General features: G+C 36.9%; 1 protein-coding gene across 3 annotated transcripts in view; it reads left to right on the top strand.

Annotated features, from left to right (window-relative positions):
- The window catches only part of PRPF39 (pre-mRNA processing factor 39), a 51,490-nt gene that overhangs the window by 22,221 nt on the left and 16,954 nt on the right, over positions 1-12,315 (top strand). For all 3 annotated transcript variants that reach the window (XM_036736199.1, XM_036736200.1, XM_036736201.1), the window contains exon 5: positions 10,513-10,680. In XM_036736199.1, coding sequence (XP_036592094.1) covers positions 10,513-10,680 — 168 coding nt within the window. The remainder of the gene's footprint in view (positions 1-10,512; positions 10,681-12,315) is intronic.

The raw sequence follows: 12,315 nt of genomic DNA, 5'->3' as shown, positions 1-12,315 counted from the left end.
CCTTGATAATGTCTTGAAAGATGATGTCTAGGCTCTTTTTTTTGTTCATGGCTTTCAGGTAGCCTGGTAATTTTTAAATTATCTCTCTTGGATCTATTCTCCAGGTCAGTGGTTTTTCCAGTGAGATATTTCACATTGTTTTCTATTTTTTCATTCCTTTGGTTCTATTTTATAATATCTTGATTTCTCATAAAGTCAATAGCTTCCATTTGCTCCAATCTAATTTTTAAAGTAGTATTTTCTTCAGTGGCCTTTTGGACCTCCTTTTCCGTTTGGCTAATTCGGCCTTTCAAGGCATTTTCCTCATTGGCTTTTTGGAGCTCTTTTGCCGTTTGGGTTAGTCTGTTCTTCAGTATTTTTTTGGTTCTCCTTTAGGAAGTCATTGACTTGTTTTTCATGGTTTTCTTGTATCCTCATTTCTCTTCCCAATTTTTCCTCTCCTTCTCTTGCTTTTCCAAATCCTTTTTGAGCTCTTCCATGGCCTGAGACCAATTCATATTTTTCTTGGAGGCTTTTGATGTAGGCTCTTTGACTGTTGACTTCTTATGGCTGTATGTTTAGATCTTCTTTATCACCAAAAAGGGAATCTAGAGTTTGAGTTTGCTTTTGATTCAGAGTTCGTTTTTGCTGCCTGTTCATGTTGCCAGCCAACTACTTGACCCTTGAGTTTTTTGTCAAGATATGACTACTTGTAGAGTAGAGAGTACTTTGTCCCAAGCTTTAGGGTCCAAGCATTGCTGTTTTCAGAGCCACTTCTACTCCACCGTCACCCCAGACTCTTGTCACAGGAGCACTCCTCCTACCCCAAGAAGCGCCAGCCAGGACTGCAGTACAGATCCAAGCAGGGCACAGCCAGAGAATCTGCCTTTGTGCTCATAAAACGCTCCTTGCACTCCTGCTCTGATCTGCTGCTAGAATCCTCCCGCTATGTGAGCTAGGGACTTGGGAAGCAGCTGACTCTGGAGTTCTGGAAGTAGCCTCAGGAGCTTCCTGCTGCTGCCGCTGCCACTGCTGTACCACTTCCCCCACCCCCAGGGCTGGTGGCTGGATCGCTCTGAACTCGACCCCGCAGCTTCCCTCTAACTTGCTCTTTGGCATTTGTGGGTTGAGAAGTCTGGTAACTGCCACAGCTCACTGATTCATGGTCCCAAGGCCTGTTCTGGTGCGGCCCATGTTGGGCTATGCTACGCTCCGCTCCCAGCACCATGTGATAGGCCCTTCCTGGCAACCATCCAGGCTCTTCTGGGCTGAAGACCTGTTTCCCTCTCCTATTTTGTGGGTTCCGCAGCTCTAGAATTTGTTCAGAGCCTTTTTTTATAGGTGTTTTGGGGGGAGAGCTTAATCAAGTCCCTGCTTTCCAGCCGCCATCTTGGCTCCACCCTGCTAGCTTTCTTTCTTTTTTCATTTTTCTTAAGAGCATTCTCCCTCCCACCCCCCATCCCCACCACATGTCAGGACAATTTTTAGCATTCATTTTTACAAGATTTTGAGTTCCAAATTTTTCTCCCTCCCTCTTCTGCCCCCCCTTTACTATCATGTAAAACATTTCCATATAAAACATATTTCCATATTAGATTTGTGAAAGAAGAAAGATTAAAAGCAAACATATCATGAAAAATAATTAAATGACAACATGTGCTAAGATCTGCATTCAGAGTCCATCAGTTCTTTATCTCGATGTCGATTGTATTTTCCGTTGTGAATCTTTTGTATAATTTTCTTGGATTATTGTGTTGCCGAGAAGAACTGAATCATTCATAGTTGATCATCACACAATGTTGCCGATACTGTGTACAATAATTTCCTAGCTCTGCTCATTTCACCCTGCATCAGTTCATACAAGTTTTTCCAGATTTTTCTGAAATGTGCCTTTCATCATTTCTTATTGCACAATAGTATTCCATTACATTCATACCACAGCTTCTTCAGCTATTCCCCAGTTGATCAACATGTCCTCAATTTCCAATATTTTGCCCCCAGGAAAGAGTTCTATAAATATTTTTGCACATAGAGTTGATTTTCCTTTTTTTATGATCTCTTTGGGATAAAATATTTCATTGACCCATTTTTAAAAATCTTTTTTTGTATTTCTGTCACTACTTCTGCAGACCTTTTTCTGCCACATTAAAGTCCTTCCTTGTATAAAATAGAGTCAGACCATACAAATTCATTTTCTTTGTTCTTGTCTGAAAATGGCTGTCTCATTCTACACTATTAGTCCAAGTGGCACTGGATAGACTGCCAAACCTGGGTTGTGAAGATCTGTTTAAATCTGGCCTTAAGCTTATTAGATGGGAGAAGGAACCTGGAGCCTGGCTCTTCATGATAATCACCTGAGATTTGGCAGCTTAAAACCAAGAGGTGTGTGTAATGAGAGAAGCTAGAAGTTAAGAGCTGAGGCTAACGAGGGAATCAGAGGATCAAGAAGTATGACAGGTAGATGAGACGTGTGGGCAGGGTGCTGGCATGAAGTTTGACTAAGGATCATACTAGTTCATTACAGGGTTAAGGACTTGAGTGATTGGAACAAGGAAAAAAAGGGAAAGTTCCTCCAGGACAGTGTTGTCATCATTGTCGTCACTGTTACTAGCTGACGTTTAAGGTTTGTTAGTGCCTTCCCTCTGTCGGTTATCTTCCAATTTATCCTGTATAAATCTCATTTGTACCTTGTTGTTTGCATGTTATCTCCCCCATCTCACCATGAGCTGCTTTAGATCAAAGATTCTTTTTTGCCTTTCTTTGTATCCCCAGCACTTTAAACATAGTACCTAGTATATAGCAGGCATCTAACAGAGGGGTGCGGAACCTGCAGCCTTGAGGCCACATGTGGCCCTCTCTGTCCTGGAGTGCAGCCCTTTGACTGAATCCAAACTTCACAAAAAAAATCCCCTCAATAAAAGGATTTGTTCTGTAAAACTTGGACTCAGTCAAAAAGGCTGCACTTAAGGACCTAGAAGGCCACATATGGCCTCTAGGCTACAGGTTCCCTACCCATGGTGTAACAAATGCTTATTGACTGGCCATGTGACCTTGGGCCAGGGACTTTGCTTTAAGTTCCTCATCTCTAAAATGAGGATCACCTACCTTCCAGGGTTGTTGTCAGCTTCAAAGAATACATTTATAAAGTACTTATAAATCTTAAAGGGTTCTATAAATGAATGCTAGGGATGATGATGGAGACATGCTTTGTCATCAGTCCTCTTGAGTCATTACTTCACATGGCATTAATCAGAGTTCTTAAGACTTTGATAGTTGTCTTCCTTAATACCATTGTAGTCATTGTGTACGTTACTCTCCTGGTTCTCATTTCACTCTGTATATTTTTCTATTTTTTCTGTCCTGGGTTTTTCCTCAGTCTGTTGTCTTCGTATGCCATGGTTTGTTCAGGCATTCCCCAATTCTTTGGCAACTCCTTTGTTTCTTTGCCACAACAAAGAAAGCTACTGTAAATATATGTGTGTGTGTATGTAAGTCTGTCTTCAAGCTTGGGGTGTGAGTTTAGTATTCATTTGTTGTTGAATTAAAGTTTCATATTTACAGTTTGGTGACTTTTTAGATATAGTTCCAAATTGATTTCCATAATGGAGGGACCAATTTGCACATGGCTTCACCAGTGGTAATTTAGACTTGTCCTCACTAGCTATTAGTTGTCATTTTCCTTTTTTTGTCATTTTTGCCAGGCTGAGCGTGAGGTGGAGCCAAAACATTGTTTAAATTTATAGTTCTTATTAGTTTTTTGGAGCCATTTTTTATGTGGTTGTTTTTAGCTTGAATTTCTTCCTTTGAAAACTGCCTCTTTGAAGAAGTTTTTGAAGGAAGCACAAAAGCAGGACAGCTTTGAAAAGAACAAGTTATATGTACTCAAGATGCGCTGTTTTACATATAATCCCTTCTCTTTTCTGCATCATATATAAACAGAGTGGTCTTTGGTTTCTTGTTTAAGTTGAAAAATTTTAAAAATAAAGTTAATTTTTAAAAATGAAAATCTCCCTAGGCTTTAGGTTTGTCCTCTGCAAAATGAGGAAGTTGAAGTAGACTAAATATGATGTTTCTTTTCAGTAGTAGGTCTTTGCTTCTGTCATCTATGGAGGAGTGGCTCTCATTTTATATTTGTATTGGTATTGAGATTTGTACATTTATATTTCTGTGTGTGTGTGTGTGTGTGTGTGTGTCTTGCATATCAGACCTCTATCAGAAATTTTCTGCCTTCTAATTCTAATTGTATTGATTTTGTTTTTACAAAAGTCTTTTGATTTTATGTAATCAGAATTATCCAGTTTGGCTTAGGATCTTCTTTGTCAGTTTTGTCTAAGAACTCTTTCCCTATCCAAGGTTGTGCAAAATATTTCCTTTCTGTTTTGTTTATTTGAAATGACTGCCTCTATTTAGGTCATGTGTCTGTTTGGAGCATATTTTGAAATGGGGTGTGAGATGTAATTTCTTTGTGACTGCTTTATAGTTTTGCCAGAAGCTTTTGTCCGGTAGTGAGTCTTTATATATGTATTTGATGTTCTGTCGTTTTATCAGACCCTATGCTAAATTTTAGGCCCTGTTTCATATGGCTTTTGTTGATGAAGTTTTCTATTTTTTAATGGAGTACCAAATAGTTTTGATGATTAGTGCTTTATAGTGTAGTTTGAGATTGGGTACTGCTAGTGCTCCTTTCCCACTTTTTCCTTACTATTACCTTTGAGATTCTAATCCTTTTGTCCTTCTGCTTGAATTTTGTTATAATTTTGTGTGCTCTTCCACAACCCTGGCTTGGGCCAAAGACCTCTGGGACAAGGACTCTACAGTTTTCCCTGACTGCTTGGCTTCTGCTTGAGTCACCTTTTAACCTTAGAGCCTCCATACTTTTCCATCTCTAGTTCCTCCTTGAACAACAGCTCACCACAGGAAGTTGACTTATCTTCTAGTAGAATTTTGATGGGCTGATAGGACATATAAAGTTGTCCTGGCATCAGGCCCTCTGAGGGTCTGGGTAAATGGTAGGTAATCTTAGATGCATTTACCTACCCTTTGATCCCTAGAATAACCCTCTGATGTGGGTGCTGTTTTTATCATCTTTGGTCCTACATGCGAGTCTTCCAAGGGTAAAAGTGATGATGTGGCTTTTCCAGAGTTCCACAAGTTTGAGGAGTTGAGTCTAGGTCATCCTCTTTCCAAATACCTCTCCTTATCCACTATCACGTTTCTCCAGTAAATTGTCAAATTGCCAGTTTTGATTAGTGAGTCCTACCTTTTAAAAGCATCTGCAGAAATCTCAAGCACAAATAATACACCACACAGAGACGGAATTTGTGTTTTTATTATATGTGCTCAAATGCATCTCTGATTTCATCAATATGGAAATTCTCCAACAATGCAGACTGCAGCTTATCAATGCCTGGCCTGTCATGTGCAGCTCCTACTCATATTCTCCTTTAAGTTCATGGCAGGGAGCACTCAGTGTGCTGTATACAGAATTCTCCCTCACTTTCTCCTGACATCCTGAGGGCACCTGTGAAGCACTCTGACTATCCACCTGTCATTCCTTCACCACATGAACAGCCCATCTTCTCTTTCTGTCATTCAGTTCCCTGAGGCTATCTCCTACTCCTCTTCTTCAGAGTTCTTCTAAGTTCTGACTAAATTGCAGTCTACTCATACCCTTTGTGTGATCGATATTCATTTTTTGTTCTTTGGTGAATGTTGTATTCTGTGTCTTGCTGCCATATGCCAGCAGTGGTAGAGTCCTTCATGGGAACCTTGGGTTTATGAAAAGAACTTTGTGATTTTCCAAAGGCAATAGAACATTATAGCAGCCTGCTCTCCTCCTCCTTACAATCAATTCTGTGCATCTGAACTCTCTGTCCCAGACATATAGTGGTGGGTGAGCTCCATAGGTTGTACAAACAAATGCTTGTTGGAGTCTGGGCAATAGATATTCTTCATCCACTTGATCTCTGCTGTGTGGATGGTCAGAGGACACTCTTCAGGGTTCTGGGTCTTGATGCAATCAGCACAATATCCACTGCAAGCCAGAGCACCTGGACAATCTCACCATCCACAGAGAATCCCTTTTCAACTTGGACTCTGGGCCTCATCACCTCCACTACAGTGAACAGCAAGTCTGGCAAGCCTACATCTTATGTCTCTTGATGAGACATAACCATAATAACAATAACCAGGAGGTTATTGAACAGGGTTGTTTCTGTCAGATCTTTCAGGGAAGTGTTAATGATGTCAACATATCTGTGGGAGGACTTTGCTGTAAAAAAGGCTTCAAAGTAAATGATGTTGTTGGTCTTTTTTTTTTTAATTGACAAACGACTGTAGTGATTATGTGTAGTCTTATATTCCCTTCATTACTTATTAATTGGTAAAGTTGTGAGTCTGCTATTTTCTACTAATACCCTCATCAAGGATGTCTTTAATTCATGTAAAGAACCTCAGGAATATTTTGTGTAAATGGAGAGAGGGATGTAGATCAGTAGCCATTGTTATTCTCTTGATTACCTTTTTTCAGTATTATTAAAGTCAGATTTTAAATTTTTCTTTAAAGTAATTTTACTCTCAACTGCTTCTTTCTGCTTTAATAGGTGGTACTACCCATAATTATCCATTATTCTTTTTAATAAGATTGTACAAAATAGTTTATGTCTTAACCTGATCGTTTCTTTTAACAGCTATTCCATCTGGCATAAAGACAAATACATGATGACTAAGGCACTCTTTGGGGTTCTTTTGGTTTCCTTACTATGTCAGTTAATTTATTTTGGTTAACACTTTGAATGCATTTGTTATAATTGCAAGTGTGTGTTTGTATATATGTATATCAATCTACCCACTGATATACTACTTACTACTAGACATACGTATCTATAGATACATATGTGCGTATCTGTAGATTTAAATGTAATGTATTTCAGCCTTTGTTATTGGTGGGAACTGCTGAATCAGTGAGACCATAGATCCATTTGATTATTTGAGTACATGTAGATATAGTTGTAGGCAGGCATTGTGTCATGATAGTCTTGGGATGAGGAAAACCTGGGTTTACTTCCCAGTCCCGAAACTTACTAGCTTTGTGATTCTGGATAAGGAATACATAGATGAGTCGTAATAGTGGTAGAAAGAGCTCCCATACTAGAATGTCCATACTCTCATCCATGCTGTTTAAAAGAGTCTGTGCATACATTCATTATAATTGTTTTGTAGCATCTCATTTGGAGCCTTGTTTAATTTTGATATAACTATTCCTTATGCTGAGCCAAAATCTACCTTAATTTCCCTTCATTTGCACTAGTTCTGCTTCCCCATGAACCAAAGAGTGTCTGCCCTCTCTTAAGAAGATAGCCTTTTCTTTCAAAAAAATGCAATTAAATATAAAACAATTTAACATTCTTTTAAAAAAAATTTTTGAGTTCCAAATTCTCTCTTCTCCTTCCGTCCCCCCCCCACCTTGAGAAGACAAGCTTGATGTAGATTATAAATATGCAGTCATGCAAAGCATATTTACATACTACCCATGTTGGGAAAGAAAACACATAAAAAAGAAAAAGTAAAAAATTGTTCTTTGATCTACATCAAACTTCATCAGAAGACAGTCCTTTAAAAGTCTTCCTTTCAACTTCCCCATTTCCCTCAAGTGTTCTTCAAATGAGCTGGTTTCTACATCATTCTGGTTGGCTTTCTATTGAATCTTTCTAGTTTTTCATTGAAAATTCAAAAATACAGTCTATACTTCCAAATTCAGTGAAAACAGTGGTGGAGAGCTTAGCCTCCTTGATGTGTGGACCCTCCCCTTTTGTTAATGACAGCCTAAAATTTCTTTCGGCTTCGGTTTGTATGTAGCCTTATTAGCTTAAACCTTTTGATCGTTTTTATTTGAACAGCTGTCAAACCAATTTTCATCTGTTTTTGTGCAGTTGATTTCTTTTTAAGGCAGTTAGATGTCACAGCAAATATTGAGCATTGGACCTGCAATCAGTAAGACCTACTTTGAAATCTGTGTGACCTTTGGCAAACCATTTAAATTTTTTTTGCCTCAGTTTCCTTATTTGTAAAATGGGGACAATTAATAGCACTTCTCTTTCTAGTTGTTGTGAACGTAAAATGATGATATTTGTAAAGCATTTTGCAGACCCAAACATCTACCCATTAAATTCTACCTTGTTGGTTTAGTTTTATCATTCCAGATTATTTGGATTGTAATTGAATATCCAGTTCAGCTTTGTATTAGTCACGTACTTGATAAATATATTATAGGTATCTTTATTCAAAAATATGATAAACATCTTGATTATGACAGGATACTTGAAATCTGTGACCTTTCACAAGTCATCTAATGCCCCTGGGCTTCCGTTCCCTCTTTTATAAAATGATGGTTTTGGATTAGATGGCTTCTTAAGTACCTTTCAACTCTCTACCTGTAATCTCTTGATCATATAAGCTTCATGATTTGACATTAGAAATCTGCTTCTAAATTTGTATCTGTTAATTAAGACTTTGGATATGATTGTTTAACCAACTTGCGTTTTTTTTCCTAGTGTCCTAATTGGAATGGTATTGTTTGAGAGTTTAAATCATTCAACAAGCATTAAGCTCCTACCAGGTGCCAGGCACTGTGTTAGGCACTGAAAATTGCAAATATAATGAATTGTATAATCCCCACTTGGAAGGTGTTTGCATTCTAACAGGAGAGAGAAAAGAAATAATATAGGGGGAGGCTAGGAGGCGCAGGGGGCCAGCAAGGCGTGGAGCACCAGCCTTGGAGTCAGGAGGACCTGGGTTCAAATGTAGCCTCAGACACTTGACACACTAAGTAGCTGTGTGACCTTGGGCAAGTCACTTAACCCCAATTGCCCTGCCTTCTCCCCTCCAAAAACAAAAGCAAAAAAAACCCCAAAAACAAACAAAAAAAGAGATAATATAGGTTTACCTTGCTAAAATTATATTTCTTTGGCATCATCCTAACCCGTTCAGTCAGTAATCCCCAATATAAAATGAAGTGAGATTAGGTTGTCATGACTACTTTTAGTAAGTCACTGTTGGTTCTTAGTGATCTGCTTTCTTTTCTAGATCACAGACTCTCTCTTCAAAAATATGTGCATAGTTGCAAAACATTGTATGATGACCAACTTTGATATACTTAGCTCTTCTCAGCAGTGCAGTGATCTAAGACAATTCCAAAAGACTGGAAAATGCTGTCCACAGCCAAAGAAAGAACTGATCAAAGCATACTGTTTAACTATTTTCTCTCTTTTTTTTCTTTCTCATGTTTTTCCCCTTTGGTTCTAATTCTTCTTTACAACATGACTAATGTGGAAATATGTTTAATATGATTGTACATGGATAGCCTATATCAGATTGCAGGCCGTCTTGGGGAAGGGAAGGAGGGGAAGAAAATTTAAAATTCAAAATCTTATAAAAGTGAATGCTGAAAACTAAAAATGAGTTGAAATTTCAATAAATAAATTGTTAAATATAAATACACATACATACATGAGTATATGTGTATGTGTATATATATGTATGTGTGTGTATATATATAAATATACATACATATACACACATGCATGTGTTGTAGAATTTCTCTAGGAGTTGACATCAAGCTTAATTGTAGTTTAGAATGGTACCCCTTTCTCATGTCTGATAAATTGAGGGAACATTTGTAAATAACTGAGCGTTTAAAAAAACTCGCTAAGCCTTATAAAGCATGTCTCTTTTTGCATTTTCTCAGGGATTACTGACAGTGATCACAATGTCATTGTCTTGGAATGCTTTGATGTCATTCATGTGGTCTTGATTACTTGAATTCATGGTCTTTTTTTTTTTTTAACTATTTCTCTTCCTTGGCCTTGGGTGTGATTTCTGTACTTACGTGATGTCTATATTATGTCTTTCAGTTTTTTGTCATCAAGATAGTTTTCTGTGATCTGCCAGTATAACATGGACTTTGCCATGCTGTGGGTCTAGGCTAACACTGTGTGGTCTTTAGTACTTTTTGCAGATCTTAGCTCATTCTGAGTTTTAGCTTTTGTGATTCTTTTCTTACCATTTTTCAGTCATTTTGTGTTTCTCTGATTATGTGCTTTTTCATTTTATTTATATTTAATTTTAAAATCTAGTGTTGGCAAACTCCTTATGCCGTTGTATTAGTTTCTTCATTCAGCAAACATTTATTAAGTACCTATATGTGCAATACTTTTTGCTAAATGCAAATAAATAAGATACAGTCATTCCTGCCCAAAAGGACCTTACATTCAGGATTATTGCATTTGCTTATGTCACATTTCAGTTTGCAACTTGTTTCCTTTTGAATTAAATGTGGACACAGTGTGTGTAGTTTTGTGTTGTTTGATCTGAGGGATAATTGCTATATTACATTACTTCCTTCATGGAATTTACATTTTTTTTAGTTACGTAAAATTTAGTGAAATTAAATTTTAATATTAGGATTGTAAGTTTGTAAAATATTTATAAGATGATTGCATTACAGATAATTTTAGGAATAATTTAATTTTTCAGAACTTTCGAGCATGCTGTTTTAGCTGCAGGAACAGATTTCCGATCTGACAGATTATGGGAAATGTACATAAACTGGGAAAATGAACAGGGAAATCTGAGAGAGGTTACAACAATATACGATCGTATTCTTGGTATTCCAACACAACTTTATAGTCATCATTTCCAAAGGTAAGTAGAAAAAACTAAGGATTTTAAGGTGCTTTAAAAATTGTGAGTAGTACTTTAAATATTTTGAATAATGCCTTCATAGTGTATTATAGTGGAAATATTATTGGATTTCGAGTCAGAAGACCCTGGTGAGGATCTTGGTCTTGGTATTTAATCACTATTATAACTTTGAACAACTTTTAAATATCCTATAATTAGTAGTGACTTTTTCAGAATGGTCAAAGGTACTTTCAAGATAGTAACTGAATAGATTGATTATGAAATTATCTCATTCACTTTCCAAAAAGAAAACATGTCTAGACATGTTATGATAATATCTCTCTGAGTTGTGAAGAAGCTAGGAATTGAATCCACATTTTTCTCTTTTTTGGTGCTGGTATTTGTATACATACATACCCACATGCATGCATGCATATAGTGTATGTGTAGGTATGTATTTGTATCTATACAGATACGCATAGAAAGTGTCTTCTCTCTTTTTTTCTCACTTCTCTCGTTCCCTTGCCCTGGCCAAGAAATATGTTGTAACTGGTAAGTGTGGAGAGTCAAGTACATAGGAAGCACTTAACAAATGCTTTATCTGTTTTTTCTAAATAAACCCATAATATGAAATTTTTATTCAGAAGAATTACAGTGTTGATGTCATCAAAACACTGTGAGGGAGTGTTTGCCAGCATATCAAGAAAGTTATAGGAATAGATGTTAGAATTATATTTATTAAAACAAGATTCTTCGTGGTAAATGTTAAACAAATTAAGCTTTTTAGATAGGAATCTGTACATTAAATAACAGTTTCTTTACCTAAAATTTTTTAGTAGTATTCACATCAGGGTGACATTCACATTCAGTAGTATTCCTATCAGTGTTTACATAGATGTTACGTATTTATCTGTAAGCATGTTTAACATTTATATGGGCGATGGCAGAGTGGATAGAGTGCTGAGACTTAAAGCCAGGAAGACTCATCTTCCTGAGTTCAAGTGTGGCCTCAGACACTTACTAGCTGGGTGATAGTGGTCAAGTCACTTAACTGTGTTTGTCTTACTTTCCTCATCTGTAAAATGAGCTGGAGAAGGAAAGAACAAACCAGTCCAGTAACTTTGCCAGTAAAACCCCAAATAAGGTCATGAAGAGTCAGATACGACTGAAAAACGACTGAACAACAAAAAACATTGATATACAGTAACTATTTGATTAATTTATTTTGTAATGCAAATCCATTGTGTCTATGCTTTTATCTTGATGTTAACTTGAGGGGGCATAGGACAAATACATTTATTCTAATTGTGTTTCTCAGGGAAGCTTTTCATCTCTGAATTTAGTGTATAGATGAATAGTTTTAAGAATTTTTAAAAATCTTTAGCTGACTTGAATAGTATTCCCTAAAGAAAAAGCCCCTTGTGTGTTAATGACCCATCTGAGTATTTTTAAAAGTATACAACAGAGTGAAATCAAATTTATATTTGATTTATAGCATTTATACAAATAAATCTTGGTCATAATTAAACAGTTTTGTTTATGCAGTTTTGTGTTTGTGTTAGTTTATACCATTATGTTTTTTTTATCTCTGATGCTGGTTCTTTTTTTTTTGGTTTGTTTTTGTTTTTTTTGGCAGGGCTATTGGGGTTAAGTGAC

Source organism: Trichosurus vulpecula, chromosome 8 (assembly GCF_011100635.1).
Source record: "Trichosurus vulpecula isolate mTriVul1 chromosome 8, mTriVul1.pri, whole genome shotgun sequence".
Lineage (NCBI taxonomy): Eukaryota > Metazoa > Chordata > Mammalia > Diprotodontia > Phalangeridae > Trichosurus > Trichosurus vulpecula.
This window is presented reverse-complemented; position numbering and strand designations above follow the sequence as displayed.